The sequence below is a fragment of the Netta rufina genome (assembly GCF_964035555.1).
Source record: "Netta rufina genome assembly, chromosome: 11".
NCBI classification, from domain to species: Eukaryota; Metazoa; Chordata; class Aves; order Anseriformes; family Anatidae; genus Netta; species Netta rufina.
Window position 1 is genome coordinate 2,166,890 of NC_140134.1, and position 22,683 is coordinate 2,189,572.

At 38.8% G+C, this 22,683-nt stretch overlaps 1 protein-coding gene across 2 annotated transcripts in view; it reads right to left on the reverse strand.

Moving 5' to 3' along the window:
• FBN1 (fibrillin 1) overlaps positions 1–22,683 on the reverse strand; it is a gene marked incomplete at its 5' end in the record, with an annotated part of 158,196 nt that overhangs the window by 44,214 nt on the left and 91,299 nt on the right. For both annotated transcript variants that reach the window (XM_084293696.1, XM_084293695.1), the window contains 13 exons: positions 5,413–5,538; positions 6,258–6,383; positions 10,286–10,408; positions 10,649–10,774; positions 10,912–11,037; positions 12,352–12,480; positions 12,573–12,698; positions 14,382–14,606; positions 15,416–15,541; positions 17,824–17,874; positions 19,239–19,376; positions 20,336–20,455; positions 21,143–21,268. In XM_084293696.1, coding sequence (XP_084149822.1) covers positions 5,413–5,538; positions 6,258–6,383; positions 10,286–10,408; positions 10,649–10,774; positions 10,912–11,037; positions 12,352–12,480; positions 12,573–12,698; positions 14,382–14,606; positions 15,416–15,541; positions 17,824–17,874; positions 19,239–19,376; positions 20,336–20,455; positions 21,143–21,268 — 1,668 coding nt within the window. The remainder of the gene's footprint in view (positions 1–5,412; positions 5,539–6,257; positions 6,384–10,285; positions 10,409–10,648; positions 10,775–10,911; positions 11,038–12,351; positions 12,481–12,572; positions 12,699–14,381; positions 14,607–15,415; positions 15,542–17,823; positions 17,875–19,238; positions 19,377–20,335; positions 20,456–21,142; positions 21,269–22,683) is intronic.

The following is a 22,683-nucleotide window of genomic DNA, read 5'->3' on the forward strand; positions in this document are numbered from 1 at the left end:
CATTCTACTTGCTTTGATCAAAATCTTAAAATCCTTTTCAGCTTTTATCCACCAATAAATAAACAAATAAATAATAGATTTCACTACTTTTTACCTGGGTAAATATCAAATAGGGAATGCAAAATACATTTTCTAATGCCATCTACCTTCACAGTGATGTTGCTGGGCTTATTTCATTGATGCATGGAAAAGCTTTCACATACTTAGATGAAAGCTCATTGAGGCGTATAAAATTCCTTTACCAGCTTCTTCCCAAATTGTACTTATTTTCAAAGCTATCTGCATTTAACTTACACATTGCTTTGTTGTAATCCCTATTCTCTCCTTTCACTGCACAGCTGAGGTATAAGCCTAAATTTATTGCACTGCAATTATTTCCAAGGCAGAGATCTCAGACCAAACAGGGTCCTGTGTAAATGGGGCAGTGAAATCAATGGAATTTATGCCTGCTTATACTGGAGCTTAACATGGATTTATGTTACCATAAGTACTGAATTATGACTTCACAGAATGAATCAAAAAGGAGAAGTTGAGCTCTGTAGGGGAAAATTAATTCAACATAAATATCTTTAATAAAAGAGTCCAGATTGTGCTGTCTGCATGGCAGTACAAACAGTACTACACTCTTCAAATAGCTCCAACTATTTTCATGCAATTGTTTGAAGAGCAAGGCATTACTCAGACTGAGTAAAGGTATCACGACCCAAAGAGCACACAGGAGAATGCTGCTCAAGTCAATGTTTCACAGAATGATGGCCTATTCCCATTGACTTCAGTGGGATTTTCATTAAAGAGTAAAGGAGTGAGTCACTGATTTATATCAACCTTCTCTTTCTGCCTCCAGTATGAGTCTGTGACAAGCCAAGGAAAATAAAGACATTCCAATCCAAGACTGACACTGCATCCTCAGCTGGTCCCACTGTGTCCCAGTCCTGCTGTACACATGCTCTCAGCTCTGTAATTGCACAACTCCCATTAATACTAAGGGAGTTGTCTGCTACAACAGATGAGAATATGCATGATAAATAAAATGCAGATCTGACATCATAACAATCCCAAGCACTATGGGGAAAAAAAAAAGTCAGTCACCCTATTTTGTTGGCTCTTTCAGTTCTCTGGACCAATGTTTTTTTTCCCTCAAGTCCTTGGCAATTAATAAAGCATCTCTCTCACTGATCAAAGAGACACAAGTATTTAGGGCTGTGAATGTACAGCAAAAATATATGCCTCACATATACCTGTTGTGTTGGCACTATGCCTGCAAACATGTCAGCCAAATGCAAGAAACAGCTAGCCAGCACCTGCACAGAGTCACCACGCAGTTTATAAGTGCATCATTAAAAATCAGCCAGAGAGAAGCACAGGGAGAAGTCACTTTATTCTTGCCTATACTCTGGAAACATCCAAATGCAGAGGAATCTCTGCATTTGAACAAAGAAACACTAACCCATGACAATTCATATATCCATCACAGGGCATGAAAGCATCAAAGTATGCCATGTACATTTACTGTTAAGTTTCGCTGGGGATTCAATAGTCTATAAAGACTCTTAGCAAAGCGTGAATTTAATTCAGTCTTCACCTATAAATTAGTACAGTTTTTCAAGAATAATGCAAATCCCTCAAGCATTTTCTGACTTTTTTTTTTTTTAATTTTTGGCACTTTTTATATATATATATAAATATATATATATATATATATATATAATTTGTGCATTTTATTGCACTGACGTTCCACTGGTATTTCGAGCCTGGCACTGATTCCCACCAGACCGGTCGTCTGGTGGAAGTCACAAGGCATTTCCTCCTCCTGGGATGCTGCCCATGTAATCAGGTGAGGAAAAGGAGCTATTAAGAAGGAATGCTTCTCAGAAGGGAGAAGACAGTGACTTCTGTCTTCTATTTCAACTTAGCACTCGTTTCAACATATGAGTGGAAATATATATGGAAAAATTCCCTTAGTCTGAGCTCTGTACTTGGTGTAACTGTTTTCTTCTTTGGGATTCACTCTCGGATTCTGTTTCGCATACTGCAGTGTAAGCCCCTCCTGGAGTTTTTTCCCATGGGCCAGGTCTAGCCTGCTATTGATCCTTACATCATCAGCCCGGGGTACAGCATGTTGTTGATGGACAGGCACCTACTCACAATGCACTCCTTCTGTAATACTCCCATTTGGCGGGTAACCTCATAATATTATTATCTTTTGGTATTTGGCCTGACACAGCCAGCTCCCAAATTCATAACGGGAAATGTATTTGTTTCACTGATACCACAATTCTCTTGTGCCATCAGACTGAAGCACAATGTATTATTAATGGCCAGAAGCCAAAGGCAGGGGAGAGAAAGTCAAAACAGATTGTACACGCCACAAAGTGTTATGGACCTACTTCTGAGGGCAAATGACAAGGCTCACCTCTTCCTTTCACAGTATCAGTTGTCTTTCTCTTTCTAGCTGTGTTATTCTCAGCCATGCAAGTATTTAACAGCATGCACACACTTCTCCTTTAGCTGTTAATATCATCACTACTGAGTGACAGCAAGTAGCATTCAGGACCAAACCCTCTAATCTCGCCCAAAGGCCATGGCTGAACACCTTCCACCAGCCTTTCTCCAAACAGAGTGGCCCTCACAAAGTCAGCAAGCAGAAACTGGCCCCAGTCCTCCAATTCCCCAAGCTTGCTGTGGAGAAGCCTAGACCATTTGAGCACTACTTTTTATCTGCTGACCATCTCAGGTGACTTCTGCCCCAGGGTCACCTCACGCAGTTTGACTTTGTGAAGAGAAGCCTAACCCTGTCCAAGCACAGCTTCACCAGGAGCACACAGCCATAACTAGCCAGGATGGGTGTAAGAGAGTCAGAGAAGAATTTGTTCCTCTAAGAAGGTATCAGAGCAAGTAAAGCTGAGGCTCTGCATCAACAGTGAAATACTGCATCCAAAGCACCGATGAATCTCCAAATGCAAGTGCCAATACAGGATTCCATCTCTGCGCAAATACATGAATACTTTATTGAGAGAAAAAGCAGATAAATTTGTTATAAAGCTCAGCAATCTGGAACAGAGATAGGGGAAAGCTTTGCAATCTTTCCTCTAGTGGCTATGAACCACTACTTGCCTAGAAAAATCTAAAATGAACTGCTCTTGGTCAGTCTTGCCACAGTTTGCTTTGTGAATGGAAATTACATCATTTGTAACATTTTGCCTCAGAAACCTGCATTCACAGTGTATATTTGTGTATAAAACATTTTTAATTTTATTTTTGTTACTAAGCTCTGTACACATTCTACTGAGAACCAAGGCAGGGGGGAGGAGGGGAAGGGGAGGCTAACATCTGTGTGGGATGGGAATGCAAGTCAGTGGGTGGATTCTGAATACTGTTACATGATTGGTGAAATACATGTTTATTTGTTAAAATGGAAACAATCAGTAATGACAAGGGAGCTGAAATATTTAGACAAAACTGTAATGGAACCCAGAGGACGTTATTTAATTGTTCTCATGAAACAAAGAACCTCCCATTCAAAGTATTGTACACATTTTTGTAATTTTTTTCCACGGGAGTTCCTAATTACTGTGAATGCTTTTGAACTGTCTGCATGACAAGAATCGGGCCCTTGTGTCAAGGTGCTGTTAGTAGGGTCCCTACTGAAGAAGTCTTGAAAGATGCTCTCATGGGTTTTAGTACCTGGGTCTAGAAAATTCAGCTCTGGCACTTAGGCTATGCAAGCATGAGGTGTGGAATTCAAAAGACTCCACCAGTAAATCAGACTTTTTCTGTCAGAATGTGAGAATCTGCACAATGGGACCTGTTTCCTATGCTTTGGTTCCTACAAACAGTCTCCTCATCATGAAACCAGGCTATGAAGGTCCTGCTCTGCTTTCTCCCTTCCCCGAAGACTTACTTAAATCCAAACAATTTTGGTGAGTTGAGTATGGTCCCATCACAGCTGTACCAGCACAACTGATACTACATCATTTTGTTCCTTAGGCCACTGGCCTCTTTCAAATCACAGAGGGTTTCTATAGCATCTGCTGTAAGTTAGGTGTCCTGGTGAGTAGCGTCCTCCCTGGGACACTGACACATAGCCAGGATAAAGAAAGAACAGGCTGAGAGAAAGGTAAGTACATTTGAGGCGGTGAGAAGAGCCTACATGGCAGATAGCATCCATCCAGAGGGCTGGGCTTGGCTGGAACCAGGAGGCAGGGATTTCCCCGCCTCTGTTAACAAAAGAGTATTTATTGGGACAATTGCCACTACCTTGTGTCACATGCTGCCAAAATGGTGTCTGTTTCCAGGCACTTCCCCAGAAGCCATACCTCAGATTCCTCCCTTGCCTCCAGGACCTTTCTCTGCCTTTTCCCTTCTACTAGTCGTTTCATCTTCCCTGACAGCTCCTTACTGTCACTCATTACACGGTGTGATAGCTGTACCATGTCTAACTGATCAGCATGAGGGATTTCAGGTCTAGAGAACTGAAGATATTTACATAATTTAGGACAGAAACAAAGAACAATGAAATATTGGTCTACAGGGTACAATTAGAGTTTTCTTGGATTTAGATCAGTTCATATGTAAGTCAAAGGCAGCTGTTACTAATGCATAACTATTCGTCCGCAATCCAATATGCAAAGTACAACTTAAGTTCTCAGATTGTTCTATGAGAGCTGTTAAAAACCAGCCTCATATATTTGGGGCACTTACAGTATATTAATAACTCAGTACAATAAGAGCAGACAAAGAATAAAAGTCTCAAAAACATTGCCAAAAATGTGTTTACCTTAAGTCTACATCAAAAATTATATTAAACATATGTTTGCTTTCATATTTTGGGCAAAGCCTAAGATTCTCAACACCTTGGCTTGAGACAACAGCATTAGGATCATGCCCTTTAAGTCTGTATATTTGAACCTCATTTCTGTTAGCTTGCAATATATGAACTAATGCAAATTCTGATTTTGCTGATATAATGTAGTTGGGTAGGTGTATTGTTGCCACTTTGCAAGAACTGAGAATATATTTTAGCACATATTTCAAGCCATTATGTTTGCCAAAATAACACTTGGAAACAAGACCCGTTATTTGCATGCACAGCATACAATTAACTAATCCTAAACCACTGTGGCCCTCAACAGTCTGTCAGATTACAGCCAATGGCATTTTCTGTTCTCTTAGACTAACAACGATACAGTAAGCCCAATTTTGCTCCCAGTGCATATTTTATCACTCATTTCAGCAGAAGCTGCATTAAGCTGAAGGTTGTGCCACAGAATGGAAGCAAGTTTGGGTAAGGATTACAATATTTAACACGAGTGAAAAGAATCACAGTGAGGAGGTTTTGAACACTAGAAAAACTAAAAAGGCATACAGAATCACAAGTTCAACTGAAGATTAACTATTAACTTTGTAACATACCTGTGCAACCAGTTGTGCCTTTCTTGCCTGAATATCCCATATCACAATGACAGATAAATGAGCCTTTTGTGTTCTCACAGGTTCCACTCAGACAAATGTTTGGATGCAGATCACACTCATTAACATCTAAAAAAAAACAAACAACCACCACATAATTTAAGATTTATTAAATAAAATTCTTAGAAAGTAACTAGCAAAATCTCTGAGATATGGTTCCTTAAAGACTCAAAACCAGCAGTATTGTCCAAAGAATGACTATGACTATTTATTGAAGCTTTCTATGTATATGTATGCATGTGTCTGTATAGTTATATATGCATACACACACAGACACTATCTAGTTTTGCTCAAACAGTTCTCAAATATTCTCCAGATTTTTAATTTACATGTGAAAATTTGTTCCGGATTCAAACTGTTTCCTGACTTTGTTCTACCAAAGCACAGTACTTGCACACAGTTTGGTTTAGTGACAAGTTTAATCAGCACTGATGATTTACCTGGCCAGAAATTTTCCAGTGTCACCCATCAGCAGTTCCTTTCTATAAGCCCTCTTTGATCTGAGCTGCATAAGAGCTTATTGGAAGAGGACCCAGAGATACACTATTATAGATCACCACGTCTGCATCCCAACTTGATCTGGGGGTATACTGGAACACACAGAAATTACATCTGCGTTTGGTAAACATAGCTTGTGCACTAGGACTATTCCTGTGGTCAGGTGGCCAAAATTGCAGCATAAGAGCAATACCTTTTAAATACCATTGTCTACCTACTTGGAAATAGTGCCTTAATGAATATTTTTTTCCTTAGTTAAAGCAAAAAGGAAAAGATATATTTTCACTTACCTACACAAGTCTTCATGTCCTCTGATGCCATGAATCCATCATAGCAAAGACACCTGTATTCTCCTGGGATGTTTGTGCACTGGCCTCCATCACAGATGTTAGGATTGTCTTCACACTCGTCAATATCTACAGGGAAAAATCATATGCTTTAGATATGTTATCTATATGCAGTGGAACTAACCGTAACCACAGCAAGCAAACATTGGTAATCACACTCAAGATTGAATCCTTGAACAGTATATTGCAAAACTGTCTTGATGATTAAACTCGCCATCTCCTGGTAAAGTCTGTGGAAAACATTCCACTCTTGCTCCAACAGGAGCAGGAACCAGCTTTGTAGGTAAAAAAAGTCACTAAGAAAAAAATACAGAACCTTTGTCACACCGCATGGCCACATATAATTGTATCTTTTTAGATACCATCCATCATTGTTGAAGTCAATGGAAGCTCCAAATTCAAATACAGTGACTTGATCCAGTCAAGCTCATGATGTGAATAATTATAGCACATACATTTATGTCACTAAGAGATTTTATGGTGGTTTTTGGGTGGGGTGGGTTTTTTTGTGGGCTGGTTTGTTTTTTTGTTTGTTTGTTTTAGCATTTCAGCAGACTGGCTAACTCAGACACATACTTACATTCTCCAGCATATAAGATGCTTTTTCAATTCATGAATCGGCCATCACCGATTTGGGGCAACTGCAGAAGCGGACACTTTATTATATTATTGCAGCCATGCTAAGGTCTGGAATCTTTCAAATTCCCTGGGGTTACGTTATTGTTTCTTGTAAAAATCCCTAGAATTTCCCTGTATCAGCACCAACATAGACCAGCAAGGATAAAAATCAGAAACTCTGCTTAGTGATTCCATGGGAAAAAAGTCAGCACAAAAAGGACAAGATTCAGGAACCCCCTTCTGAGAACAAGGGTGTAACTCATTATCAGACTGGTCTATTGTGGATTGCAGTAATTATGCAGCTGCAGAAAATGAACGCACTTTAACTAAAAATATTATGTTCATTATTCTTCTGTATTTCTAGCAGCGAATGTTTGTGTGGATACACACAGCTTCTGCAAGGAAGAAGGCTGACTCACCCTTGTTCATCTTAATGAGCAAATAACATTGGCATGGACATTAGCCTGGAAATGTTAATTTGGAATGAAATTTGAATTAACATGCAAAATTAAGCTCTATAAATTGGGATAATGACAGAAATGAAGAGCTTTATTTATTAACCTGTCACTGTACTGATTTCACAGTTGGGGGAAAATCATCTGACAAAGAACCTGTTGTTTCTCCTAACTGAGCTGATTATTTATGCATAACCTCACCAATTCAAATCTGACCTACTACTGAACTGAACAGCATTCTCAATAGCTCAATTATCAAGAAATATATTCCATAATAGCTTCTAGCTCTGTATGATGTTAAAATTAAAAGACATGTTCACACAGAGAGCAAACTGAAAATGTAAAATAGGTGTTTCACATACTTAGGTCAAAATGCTACTAAATCATGTACCTTGCACAAACATACAACACAGTACAATCAGTCATTATGTGCAAAAAGTAGAATATGTTGCAAAAAAAAAATTTTTTTCTTATTTGTCACTAAGTTTGGGTAGAAGTCAAAATTTCAGCATGCAGACTTTGAATATTCACCATACACTTATATATGTAATTAACTTCATAAGAAGAATGCAGCATTTTCAGATACTAAAAGCATGGTGAAGGTGGTCTGGGTATTTTCTTGGGTAGAGTTTGACTAGATATCCAAAAGTCTCTAGTATTTCTGCTATCTGTACATGACACATGTGCAGACATAGCTGATATCTTTCTACACAGACTGTAGGAAAAAGCATCCGACTAAAATTTGATCACTGTTATTTGTGTTCACAATTAATTGTATCTACAATCTTTCCTGGATATGCTCACATAGATCTGTAATAATAACAAAAATCTGGTATGTCATCCTTCAAATCCCACCTATTGGCAATATTCCTTAATGGAATTACATTCATTCTCATATTTTATATTTAAAAAAAAACTAATACAGATGCAGGAAATACCAGAGTTCCTCTATAAACATAGAATTATAATAATATCAAATGGTTTTTGAAGTGAGGATATAAATTATCTTTTAGATTTGGGATAGCAACCTGTTCTAGCATGACATCAGTAGCTCCCCAAAGCTGCAGTCATTTGTTGGAGTGTGAGGCATCTATTCAGTATGGTATTTTGTGTTAAGTACATGGATAGGCCTAGAGAAATCAGCATACTTATGGAAACCTCCTTACACATTAGTTATTGCATCCAAGTCTTTCTTAGGGGAGAATATGAAAATGAATAGCTAGCTGTCCTGTAATGAAATTAATGGCTGTCCTGTAAATGAAATTTTATTTTTCAGAGTCAAGGCTGGATATAAATATGCAAAAATTAACTAAGATCAGATGGTTCCTCACCCAGATCTGACTACAAACCTCTAAGGACTTTTTTATGCTTGAGTGGTCAAAGACATTGAGAACCCATGCCCTCCACACAGCAAGGACAATTGCTCCTTCCCTTTTTAAACCTGAGAAGGGAAAGATGATAGTTTTCTATTCCAAAGGTTTTTGTTTAATAGGCAGGAAGATGCTCTAAACAATCCGCTCTGTTCTTGGTTTTAGAGATTCCTCTGGCTAAGGGCAAGAAGGGCTAAAACAGAGGAGAACTGTTGCTAGCCATCAGACTTGAAATCCCTAAGACTGCCTGAATATGCACTTGTGTTATTTGTACCCAAGTCAAGCCAAGATGAAAACACAAAAGTGGACAACAGACCCCCTGCTCCTCCCCTCCCTCTCATGTATCTGCTAATCCTGTCAGGTTTAGATTCTGGTTGAGTCACAATTTTGATCAAATGGTTTTTATTTTTGCATTCAAAAAGTGCCCAAAACAGCACTGTTGGCAAGTTTTTGCATGTACTTGCCTTCACAAGAAACTTGACCTATCCCTGCTCACTAAAGTAAAACATTTCTAATTTAAGTATTTGAGGTTTTGAAATATTTAATTTCAGGGTCAAATTTGCACTTTTCTAGTTGACTTCTGTCTTTGTAAAAGGGTCAGATGCTTGATGAAGATTGGCTACTTCACAGCATTGTGACAGTGTAATCTTTCAATGGGGGGCAAGCTGAATTGAACCATGCTTTAAGGCTCTTTTATCCTTTGGAATGGTAGTGAATGGCCTCAGGGTAAATGAGATCTTGTTCAGAGGTCCATAAATATTTACCAATTCTAAATGTGAGTCCTCTCTACTAATTTAGCATAGAAAACTCTCAATTTGTTCTACTATAAAGGCAATTCTATTCCAAGGGATTAACCCTGCTATATTTCTGATGCTCTTCAAGTTCTTGGATGGAATTGGCAAACAGCTGGCAAATATTCACATGCCTCAGCAGTTCAGTGGTTGTGCAGGAAGAAATAAGAAAAGAGCAGAGAATAATTATCTTTCCACTAACCTATGTGGAAATCACTGAGTACAATCCACATACTGGGATTATGACTACCAGAATCCCAAAGGAGAACACCCAACCATTACAGAGATCTGATGACAATTTTCTCACAAACTCTGTTTAGAGTGCAAGAGCAATGTTTCCTAAGAAAGATTTGCACTATTCAAATTTCAGTTTGGCTGAAAGTCATTCCGTTTTGAATGAATGCAGGACACTTGCATTTCACTAAACGAAGAACTAAAAATAGGATTATTTATTTTTTTTTGGTTGTTTAAAAGCAGACAACACTGCATCTCTATTTGTTCTCCAATATAATCATATGGTATACACGTATGGCATTCTGACATATGTTTATGATGATTCTTTCCATTAACTTCAACACATTTTGGATTTGGACCTATTATACCTTAAGGGAGAAAATTTATCTGCTACTAAAATATCACTGCCTTTTGCTACCAAATATTAATATTAAGAAGAAGTTACATTTTTAAAATACTGAAATCAACCATTTCAGCTGAAGAGTTCCAAAAATCTCCCTTACCAGTACACGTCCTGTGGTCTGGCATGAGTGCAAAGCCTTGTTTACAGCTACATTCATAGCTGCCCTCGGAGTTTGTACAGAAGTTCTCACAGCCACCATTCATTATGCTGCACTCGTCAATATCTAAAATGGAGAAAATTACAGTTAATACCCACAGTATCTTTTACTTTAAAACACATTTCACAGACATACTTGGAGTTAGTTTTCCAGAACAGCATCAATCCAGCCTCTACACTTGCTTTTGCATGCTCCTCGAAGATACAAGCGTTTGCAAATACAGGCATTAGGAAGAATGTCAGGCAAACCAGGAAGGAAAAGAATCTTCCCTACTCACTAGGCATCTTGTGTAGGCTTTGTCCTTACCAACACAGTGTAACTTGTCAGGTGTAGACTGATATCCAGGGTTACAAGAACACTGATACTTTCCAATCAGGTTGACACAATGTCCGTTTCGGCACAAGTTGGTGCTTAGATCACATTCATTAATGTCTGTTGCAAAAGAAAAAGACAAACACATTTTTATGTCTGTATGGAAATGAAACTATTGCAAACATAATACATGCTAGCACAGTAAAAGATTAGTATAAAGATCTGTGCACAGTATCAATTTTATCTCCATATCTCACCTATACATGCAGAAATATTTGGTGATATCTGATGGCCTGGAGGACAATCACACCGAAAACTTCCCTCTGTGTTGAGGCAGGTTCCACCTCGGCAGAGAAGGGGGTTGCGCTGACACTCATCGATGTCTGTGAGAAGAAGGGAAAGCACATCTGTGGTGGTTTTACTCAGGCGGGCAGCCGAGCTCCACCACAACCGCTCTCTCACTCCCCTTCTCCTCAAAGAGGTAGGGGGAGAAAATACAACACAGAGAACTCGAGGTCTGAGATGAGAAAGGTTTAATTAAAGGGAAAGGGAATGGGGAGAAAAAAAAAGAAACAAAAGAAACAATAAGTCCGTGTGGAAGCACAGGGAGAGGGGAAAAAAAAAAAAAATTCTCTACTTCCCATCAACAAGCAATGTTCGGCCACGTACTGGGAAGCAGGGCCTCAAAACGTGTAGTGGTTGTTCAGGAGGAACAGCCCCCTCCCCCACGAGAGCCCCCCTTTTTATTGGTGAGTGTGGCATCAGGTGTTATGGAATATCCCTTTGGTTGGTTTAGGTCAGCTGCCCTGGCAATGTCCCCTCCCCATCACTTGCCCACCCCCAGCCTGCTGGCTCTTGGGGGCTTGGAAGGAGTCCTGATGCCGTGCCAGCACTATGCAGCAATAGACACAACACTTGAGTGATATCAGTGCTGTTCCAGCTACAAGTGCAGAGCACAGCACTGTGTGGGCTGCTGCAGGGAAAAGGTGACTCCAGCTCAGACAGACCCAACACAACATCACCACCAGGATCAGCACTGCCAAAGCACCAGCCCTGGCAATGCCCCAGCAGCAGCCCTAACAATGCCCCAGCACTGTTCCTCTCATGAGCATACCTATGCATCTCCTCATCCAATGCCTTTCCAGGTGCTGACCATGCTACTCTCCCCAGGGTTCCAAAACACGTGTTAAAACAAGGCACGGGACTGCTCCACACACCGTACTCACACAGCCCCTGTATGCCACATCCTACTCCCCTCACTGACATGCGTACCAGGGGAAGTGATCACTGCAGACCAAGAAACTTTCCTCTGTCCTGACCGAGTCCATCTGTCCCCTTAGTCTTCTCCCACTCCCAGTTCCATCAGCCCAGATTGATGCTGGAGCCTTTGCTACAGCTAGTCATTCCTTAAAACTGCTTTAACTTCAGAGTTGAGGATTGTATCCCTCTCAACAGATTGTGGGGATAAATTTAACCTCCTAAAATCCTGACCCTTGCACATTTATGCTTTGGCATCCTACAGAAATAGGAAATTAATGTTTGTGGTGGAAACCAAATTAAAGCAAGCTTTAATAAGACTCAAAAATGAGAGAGATCTAAATCAAGGCACAATCAGGCCTTTAAAATAACCTGATTGCTTCACAAAAATAAAACATATGTAAAATACTACTGCACATCTATGGTATTTAAAAACATACCCATGCAGTTTTTCATCATCATAAATCCACTTTCATAGCCTTCAAAACATTCACATTCGAAGTCCCCAGGAGTATTGACACAGATCCCTTGACCACAAAGATCAGGAGAGATGCGGCATTCATCGATATCTGTAACAGAAAAAAACATTCACAGTATTTTCAAAGTAGTCCAGCTTTTCCTTTTCCAAATCAAAGTTATGAGAGATGTCTACGCAGTTTACCTGTGCAGTTCCTCTCTTCAGAATCAAGGGCAAATCCACTATCACATCTACACTTGAAACTGCCAATGGTGTTTCTGCATTTTCCATGGGTACAAAGGCTGGGGACCATTTTACATTCATTGATATCTAAAAATGAAACAGATTAGGCATTTGATTGTCAAGTGAGCTAGCAGAACATCCAAAAACTTCAAGAAGGACAGATTAGTAAAAATGTAAATTCTGCAATAAGAAGCCAACCGCAATTTATACACGCAAACTTTCATCACTTCCCTCAATGTAATAACAAGCATTCATAAGCAAATATATTATCTTTAACACAGACTTTGGAAGAGTTTTACAGAGAGGTAAGTATCCTTTATTTCACAGAATCTAGAGTGTAACTAAGGTGCTAAGGAAGACCTCTGTTCAGTGCAAAGGTATTCAAGCACTGCATAGACTTCATGCTTCTTGTCCTCAAGAAAGAGGGGACAGGTCATGCAAGATCTTGATGATATATTCTCTTTAAAAAGCCACATTTCTCACTCTTCTTAGCTCCCTGTGTATGGATTTAATGATAAGGATATATGATATTATCCCTTCATACAAGAACTGCACACAAAAGAACAACATTGACTTCAGAGATCATTCTTTCATGTGATAATTAACTCTCCTTTTGGGAAACTTGGCCACACTACATAAACCGATAGTGCCTTCCACCTAACCACCAATACAGACACTATGTAGTGGAACTGCATACAGCACTTTTTGCCATAAAAGGGTATTGTCTTATCCTTCCTTTGTCCTACAGGATCTAATTGCAGCTCACTGAAGGAGACATTGATTTGAATGGATGGAGGATCAAACCTACAAGGGCAAAGGAAGCTTCCAAAAGAACCAGTGCTAGTGGTTCTATCTGCTAGTTTCTGAGAAAAAATGTGTCTTTAATGAGTCACAGAAAATATGAGCATAAATAACAGCATGTCTCACTTCTTTATGGATAATTAATGGCTTAGCAAATGTTTATAAAGCTAAGACTGAAACTATTTACAACAATTATCATTCATATATATTTCCCTATCCTTTAAAACTTCAAAATATTTAGGTTTTGGTAACTGGCTTTTAAAAAACAAATTCACGTTCAGTTGTGCTTCTGATATTATCTAGCTTAATCCCACTGGTAACCCTGCAAAGATGGCTTTCAACACATGACACCAGGGTGTCACTGTGTGATGCCCACTAATGCTGGTAGTTTACCAAGCACAGTCATAACAAGACTAAGTTTACAGTAAATTCAATTCTGCTCACTTAAGTTATCATGCTGGAAACATTTTTCTCAATTTCTAGTGGGTCCACAAGAAATTACCAAAATTTTTCATCCTCCCTTGCTTGCTCCACTGTAAAATTGAAGTTCCCATACCCTGTGCAGGTAAGAAAGACTCTGCTCTTAGAATATGTCCAAAGCTAACTGCGCCGTTAGTTCTGGTTTCTTGTATTATGAGGTGCCAAGTTTTCAAAACTATTCCATCAGCCAGAGATGCCATTAGATGCATCACAGGAGGCACGGTCATGCACAATTTAACTTCTCTAGTAGAGACAGGGATTTAGTATTTTGAGGCTGCAGTATAATATAGTATTTAATGGTCTGTGACACAGACTAAACGATCTTATGTTTTATTCTGGCCTTACTTTCCATGAAATCTAATGGGATTTGCAAATGTGCCTTAAGGCAACTGAAGTGCCTAACCACCACTGAAATTTTCAAACCCCCAGGAACTGACCAAGAGAAAAAGGAAAAGGCAGCAGAACTTGGTAGCAAAGAACATCAGATACCTTTAGAAAAAGGTTTCCCAGTAATCTCTATCTTTGTAGAGAATCCAGATCCTCTGGGACAAAGAGCTTCAAATTCTGGTGATCCCTTCAGAGGACATTCCTCACACTCAAAGCCCCATGCTGCCCCCACAGAACAGCAGCAAGCATCCATTCGGTGTCGGCCTGGTATTTGTAAAGTGCATTGCTCATCTTCATGCTGCAGGTAGCAACTCTCCAAGCGAATGTCTGTTGGCCAATTGAACAATATGTTGAGAGAGAAAAAGAAAATTTAGTTCACTGCAGAGGAATCTCCAGAATCCCTTCTCAAGACAGTTTGCTCTGTGCTTTTGAGGATTCATGGGGCATACCAACCCCACTGCACAGCTCCTAACAGCAAAATATGAACATTAAATTTGAAAATTAACAACTGAATAAAGTTTAAATGTTTTCTCTAAAATGATGCTCAACACTTGAAATACATTTAGGCTCAGAAAAGGGTTTTAAGCATTTCAGCTTATGTAAGGTATGGTAAACCTTTAATCAATACAAGCTATTCCTCATTCTGAGACAAATCTTAGGCATTTACTGTTATAAAGGGACGAAGGTGCTTTGTATGAACTGCATACAGAACTTTGATATTCTGTTGCACTCCCCATTAATGCGTACACTGTGGCTACCAACACCACAGCTCTCATCAGAAGCCTTGGTCCTGGCAACAGTGGTCCCAACACCACCCTTCCAACCTCGGTGGGACTGATGATGAAGAGTACTGAGGGCATGGATGAGCTGTAGGGATTTGTCAGATGAACAATTTGGAACCAAATCTATGCCATTCACCAGCCAGCAGATGGTGATGGGCTTTAGACACTACCACTGGAATCTGTTCATATTCCAGTTGAACAGAGTTTATGTCCTTGATTGATTCCACCTGAAAATAACACATGTGGACAAAAATAATTTTCCTTATTTGTAAGAAAACATGCAGCACAAATCTATTTTCTCATTACATAGATTTGCTATTCCCTAGTAGACCTGTAAATGGAATTAATACTTACCAAGACACGTCCGTCCAGAAGCATCTAAAGTCATTCCACTGGGGCACTGGCAAACAAACGATCCCAAGGTATTGACACACTGCCCATTGGTACAGACTCCAGGGAACACCTCACATTCATTTACATCTATTTCCAATGAAAGTGTGAATAAATGTAATCACTAGCATGCTAAGCATTAACAGGTCAGAAAAAATACTAACATTCTAATGTTTGTGTTTTAGGATAAAATACAAAGCCACAACAGTTTATATGGCCTGACAAAACCGCAAATATTTAGGATTTCCTATGCAAGTCAGCCAGAATCAATTAATTACAGACAAATGTTGATGATTAGGAATATTACATGTTGTTATTTGTTGTTCCTATGAATACTGAAATCCAATTCTAAAATAACTAAAAAACATACAAAATTTCCAAAAAAGAAGAAAAATATTTTCAAATATTACTAATTTTCATATCTATTGTTATTTGGCACTTTCTGGAAAGGATAATTTTATTATCTGCGTTACCATGGCCTGAGCACAAACAAATGTTTAGCAATCTAAGCATGGGGTCCTCCCACCTGTGTCCTTTGTGAAAACCACATGCTACACAACTACCTCTATAAAAAAGCCTCCAACGTTAAAGATGACCCAAGATGAAGTATAACAATTTTTAAGACAGTAGGGGATAAGAACAAGGAATCAGAAAGGAATGACTGGTCTATAGCTCAACATTCATGTACAGAGTGTAATCAAGAAGTGGATGGGTTGGACTCATTCATCTTCCAGACAAATCTAGTGTGAACAGAGTCTGTGCAACACTCTGACTGCATAGCGCAGGGTAGAGGATGCATGTGTAAGGGGCATCAGTGGCATCTGCCCTTGACTAGATATTATAGATAAAAAGCCCACATCGACTAGGAGGCATGAAGTAAAGCCAACAGACTATCTGTAACCACTGAAACACAGATCACAGCCTGTGAACCATATTTCAGCTGACAACTCCAGGGCTCACCCATAAACTCGAGGAACACTGCTAATTTAGTTTGCTTATTTCCTTGCACAAGGCCCGTTACTAATTTTACATGGACTATGTATGGGAGAACTGAGTATCACCTTTTATGAACAAAACTTACTCTCTTTCCCTGTCTCTCACTTGCCAGTAAATTTCCCTGAGCTCTTCCCCTGTCTTGAAAAATGCTTACATTGGTTGAAACCCAAATACCACTTTAGTATTTTAAAACCAGGGGAAAGCACTCAGAAGAATCTGGGACCATCCAGGTCCCATTGAAATCAGAAAGATTAAAGCATGTAGTAGATGTAATCCAAAGTGCTGGTAAAGGAAATGCTGAAAACAGTTATGTCTACATCTTGGAAGGATAAACTTTCCATCCCAGCAGTGTTGAAAATGTTCTAAGACTTTCCTTGTGAATAGAGAAAGGTGGGGCTGCTTTTTTTTTTTTTTTTTCTTCCCCTTTTCTTTCACTTACACACTCCAAAAAGTGTTGCTGAGGTCAGATAAGTTATGTACAGTGGGTCTGCAGCACGGACGTGCCAAAGTATTCAGTCATCATTTGGAAAGCGAAGAATATGTGTGAGGGTGTTCCTCTTCCCTTTTTGTTGTTGTTTTATTTTCTTTTTTGTTAAGGAAAAAAATATTTCTTTATGGAAGCTACATATGGGAGTAATTTTTAAAAAATATTTTAACTGCAGTGTCATGTCAGATGTTGTCAGTCAGGATGACCCACAGCGGTTTGAGACTCTCTGAGCTTCTGCATATTATGGAAATATGCAGTACTTTGCCAGGGGTTCAAATCAATTCAGATGAAGATGAAATAGGGTGGGACCTTCAATTCTCACAGAATAGTATAGAGTCATCTCATACTGAGCAAAAAGCTACACATTTAAAAAATGTTCAGCCTGTTCTTTAACCAAAGTTTAACTGTGTCCTGATGCCCATTTTTTATAAGACAATAACTATGCTTTGGAACATTTCTGATTTAATATGTTACATGGAAGAAAGTCAAAGTTAAGAAAAAAAGCTTTCATTTCAAATACAGTCTTTAAACATTCTTATTCTACAGCATGGTAATGGCTTTGCATACCATTGTATCAATAATGCCATGCTTTATGGCATATTTTGCCTGAATAGGTTACTCAGTTAATAGTATTTGAGGAGAGAACCATCTTCTTATACTCATAGATACTGTATTTTCAAGTGTGTACTTTGAGATAAACTATATGTAGGAATGTTAAAAAAATATATATATAAAAATTCATTCCTGACATAAATTTAATGAAGTTAATGGAATCATACGAGGTAAGAATTTGGCATAATGTTCCTCTATGCTAAATTAACTGCTTAACTCAAAACACTGGCGTTTTTTTCATTCAAGCTCTGATTTATGTTAAGGCAACAATAAATACCTTCACATAATGTTCCTCTTATTCTTGAATATCCCTTTTGGCATATTGGGTCTGTAAAACAAACAAAAAAGAAATTTTAGAATGGTACAGTACAAAACTCACTGTTAACCTCTTGTGCAAAAATGATCATGTGAAATATTATCTCGAGTTTATTGCTGTGAGAGGTCTGAGTACATAGACAACATCTCAGTATTTTCTGAAAAATAAGGAGACAAGATGGGGCTACTACATAAACTGTGTAAAGTGTCAGCCATTGTCCTCTTTTACCTCCAACGCGTCTTAGCTAGCTAACCACAAAGTGGTTATATTATTCCTGCTTTATTCAAATCAATTAATTCATTTAATCTGGTCTCAGCATATTACAGCTCTATTTATCACTGACAGATGAGGATGAATTCTGCTGAGTTATAAAGGATGAATTAATTGATGACTTGAGCAAACTAGCAGCTTTCAGTGTGTGTAAGTATCAACCCATACACATTTGTGCAGTCATCATCTCATCCTTAGGTTCCCAGCTCATTCCACGGTTCAGTCAGGCAAATTGTGATGAAGTGAATACGCAGGCACCTCAACTCACTGCTTGATCAACCATATGATTCTCTAGATTGTCAGTTAATCTACAGAGTATAATAACAAGGGCTACTCCCTCTCCTCCCTCCATTACCACACCAAAGATCCATTTGTTGCAAACATTTTCTTGGAAGCTCTGGGGAACGTGCATCAATTGCTACATCGTTAAGAACTTTAGATCACTTATTATGACAAACCATGCTAAAGTAAGCAAGTTACAGACTGTAGGTGTGGTCCCTTCCTTTCAGAATTTAATTTTGTAAAATGTTTACTATAAAAGCCAATGTCAGAGCTTTCTATAGTTACATGCCACCTCTCAATATTAAGTCATCTTTTTTTCAGACTGAATAAGGAATGAGTGTTGTACAAGAGAAACAGTAAACTTATTTATCTGGCCTGTGGTCAAAGTTCTGTGACAATAATGTGGACCAGCCTCAGAACAAGGAAAAATCCAAGGTTCCTGAGGATACATACCATTTGTTACACTATGCCACCTTCTCAAAATAAAGCAAGGCTATAGAAGACAAAGAACAGTTTCCCTGTGTTCTAAAACTTTATGGATCGATTGAGAATAAAACCAGTCTTACTACCTTATTTTATTTATTTATTTAATGTGGCACCGGTGCCTAGATGGCCATCATCCTTGTTCTAGGCACTAAAGGGTTATGCCAAGGATTTCATAGCTAAATGGTTTAAACAAGCTTGCCTTTTTAAGCTTTTTCCCTTGCTTGGAATGTTACTTTATTCATGAATTCAAGTAAGATGGGAAGGCTCTTGTAATGTCACAGCTGTGAGGTACAAGAGCTTTGAATGGGAATTTTAAGAGAATAAATGAAGAGTGTTACCTCGTTCACACGGTGTACATGGACTACCCCAAGCAGCACCTAGTGAGGAACAGCACTGGGACTTTAGAGTTGCTCCATTGATATTTATTTCACATCTTCCATCAACTATGTTCTGCCAACAGGTACCCTTAACAGTTTCTGTTAGGAAGAAAACAAGGTATTGTCATGCAGATTGTTTAGAATTATACATGAATATATTTGAAAATACATCTCAATTTAACCATGAAAAAGAATCGTCCTTTCATTCTAACTCACCACATCAGATCTGAATTTAGATTAAAAGATCTTAATTTATCCTTCTCTGTGCTGAAGTACAGCCTGTAATCATCCCAGCAAAGAGCCCTTGCAAGTCCTAATTTATGCTTATTAACCTTAACAGGGAATATCTCAACACCATTCAAGACCTGAGTCGCCATCATTTTTTTTATGATTCAGATCTGAGGCACATGTAGAATGGGGTAGATATGAACCTCTTCTAGATCCTCCATTAATCTCTAAGATACTCCAGTCTGGATATCTGACCCTCCCATCTAGGAAGTGACAGGAGACAGCTGAGGACCACCCAGAACCATAGCTCCATAATTTTCCTTGCTGACTAGGCAACAGCTATAAATTATTGTCACTCCAGAACAACTCAGGGATAAATTATGAGCCCACATAGTATATGAGTCACAGCATTGTCTGTGTCTGCTCTAGAGTTAGTCTAGACTATATTAGACCTATGCTCCATCTCAAATCAAAAAGGGGCCTTTCTAGAGAGAAGATCTTAAGGAGAAGATTTTTAGATCTTGCAGGAAGGTTGAAGTGGGTGAGCACAGTCCTGAAGAACCAGTCTGATCATTCCCATATATGTTAGAAAAATTTTCATCTCCTTCAAATTTGACATGAAAGCATACCATGCTACTACATGCTAGTCACACTTTATGTACCCATAGTAATGGTGAAAACAAATACTTTAATGTTGTTTCTGGAATATTTTCTACTAAACATATCTACAAAAGTAATTTTAGAGTTTTTTTCGATACTTGGTGTACACTGCTTTTATGTCATTGGACATTTTCTACCAGCAAACATAAATTTTTCAGAAAAATAAATACCTATGCAGATAGTTCTTGTTGTATCCAAAGTACTTTCAGGAGAACATTCACAAGCAAAAGAGCCTGGTGTGTTTTTGCATACCCCATTAACGCAGGGGTTAGATTCACACTCGTCAATATCTAGAAGAGAAACACACTGCTGTTAGTGCCAGGAGACATTAACAAAAATACACATAGCCTTTTGCAGCGTGGGTAAAAATGGAAGCAGCTTTCCTCATGATAGGTTTTCCTCATATTCTGTGTTACAGTTATATAGTTCTTCACAGCAGGCTAATGATGCATGTGCCCTAAGGACACACTAACACATGAGAGCATTAAAACACTGAACTCAGCAGAAACATCTAATTTTTCTGTGACATCCAGCTACTATCCTGTTTTGAGTTGGTAGACTGTGTTGATTAAGTGATTTGATACACTGTCTGCGGCTCAAAAAGGATTCACACAAGGACCCATCTAGCTTTTTGTTCTCCACGTGAGAGAAAAGATTTGTAAAACCTGTCAGTTTTCACAATTTTTTCACTCCTGGCACAGTGCAGGCCCACTGGTGGTAGCCAATAAGGAGAATGCTAGTGCAGACCTGATATAAGCTATTCCACAAGGTTACATAAAACTTTGGTTTTGTCTCTCCTCTTTCCCCAACTTTCCCATATTATTTCCCTATGATTGTTTTGTGTGTTTTTTTTGCATTTTTTTTCCTCTCAAGTTCTACATGTTATATCCTTATCAAGATTCAAAGTATTTCTGACACAACCCCAAAACAATCTCTGTGAATCAAACTAAAATAAAATGAAGTGTCTTCACAATTACCTTCACATGTTTTTAGGTCTGGAGTGTATACAAATCCTTTGGGACAAGTGCAGGTGAAACTCCCAGGCGTATTTCTGCATTGCCCGTTGTCACAAAGCAGCATGTTCAGTGCACATTCATCAATGTCTGTAATGAAAATTAACATTTTTTTTAAGAAAGGAAACATTCCTGGACTAGAAGCCAAGACAAAATTCCCCTCCTCACAGCCACATTTTATTACATTTTGCGTATGTGAGACAAGGAAATAAAAGGGAGACAGAGAATACTCATACACATGCCTTGCACTGCTTTCCAAAAACACTAAATAGATTTCTAGACTTTTTAGTAAACAACAGACTTGGAATTATTTCAAATGGAAATGACCACTCCAATACTTAAGACCCCACTTCCTTCATCTTCCTTCTTCATGAAAACTTGTTAACATAGTGGAAACAATAAGTTATATGAATTCAAATCACACAAATATTACCTGGAGAAAAATTAATGGCTTTGTTTTGCTTTTAAATGGGGAAAATGCCCCAAAAATATTTGTTCATCTTTTCCCGTGCTTTACTATTTAGGAGGCTATTTTGCATTTGTAAGTGCTCATACTTTCCTTCTACATGAATTCACAATATGTGGCAGCCACAGCACTGTTTAAAATAAAGCTGGGAATCACACTTTTGTCTTGCCTTTATTGTAGAATAGCTCTATGCAGTCTCTGATTCCCTGAACAACAGCCCTCACTCATGGGAAAAAAAAAAAATAGATGATTGGTTTGGAAAGATTTGCTGGTCATCCTGGTCCTTAAATCACCATTTTTCCAAATCTGCTCTGACTGTCTTAGATGTTATGGTTAATAAGGCCAATGTGAGTCTACGTTTGTTTCAGAGTTGAAAATTTTCAATAGAAATGCCAGTGCGAAATTTCAGGAGCCCTTAGGAAATCTTTGGAAGAGCTGTGGTCATGAGAGAGAAGTTGCAAGAAGGTGGCAATGGGCCATGAATGGCAGGTGAAGATCAGGAGAGACTTCAAGAGCAGACAAGAACAATTGGCTAAGTCAGAGAGGCCTCAGAAAGTGTTGAGAGAAGTTGGGAAAACTCAGAGGGTCAGCTCAGCAGCTGGGAACAGCAGAAGTGCTAGGAAAAGCAGGGAGATTTGCAGAATAAATCAGACCATGTGGGAAGCTTCACAGGAGTTCAGAAAAATTGAGAGAGGGCCAGGTAGAACATTATAGAGGAATGGGAAACAGCTGTGATAGAGCATGGATGTGGGCTGCAGCAGGGTGGGCTGGGGAGCAGCTGGAAAAGTCACAGATGGATGGGGAGAAGAGAAGGGATGCCATAAGCTAGAGGCAGACTCTGAAATGGGACGTGGATAATCAAAGCCAAAGAAGCAAATGGGAAAATGGGATGAATTACATCATGACTTTTATCAAAGATCAACTCAGACTTTTCATTTTTAACAAGATAGTGGATAGTTTAGACTGGAATAACACAGATGACTTAAGCTATTTAGATTTAAATAGAGAATACAGAACCAAAATAAAATTATTATGTAAG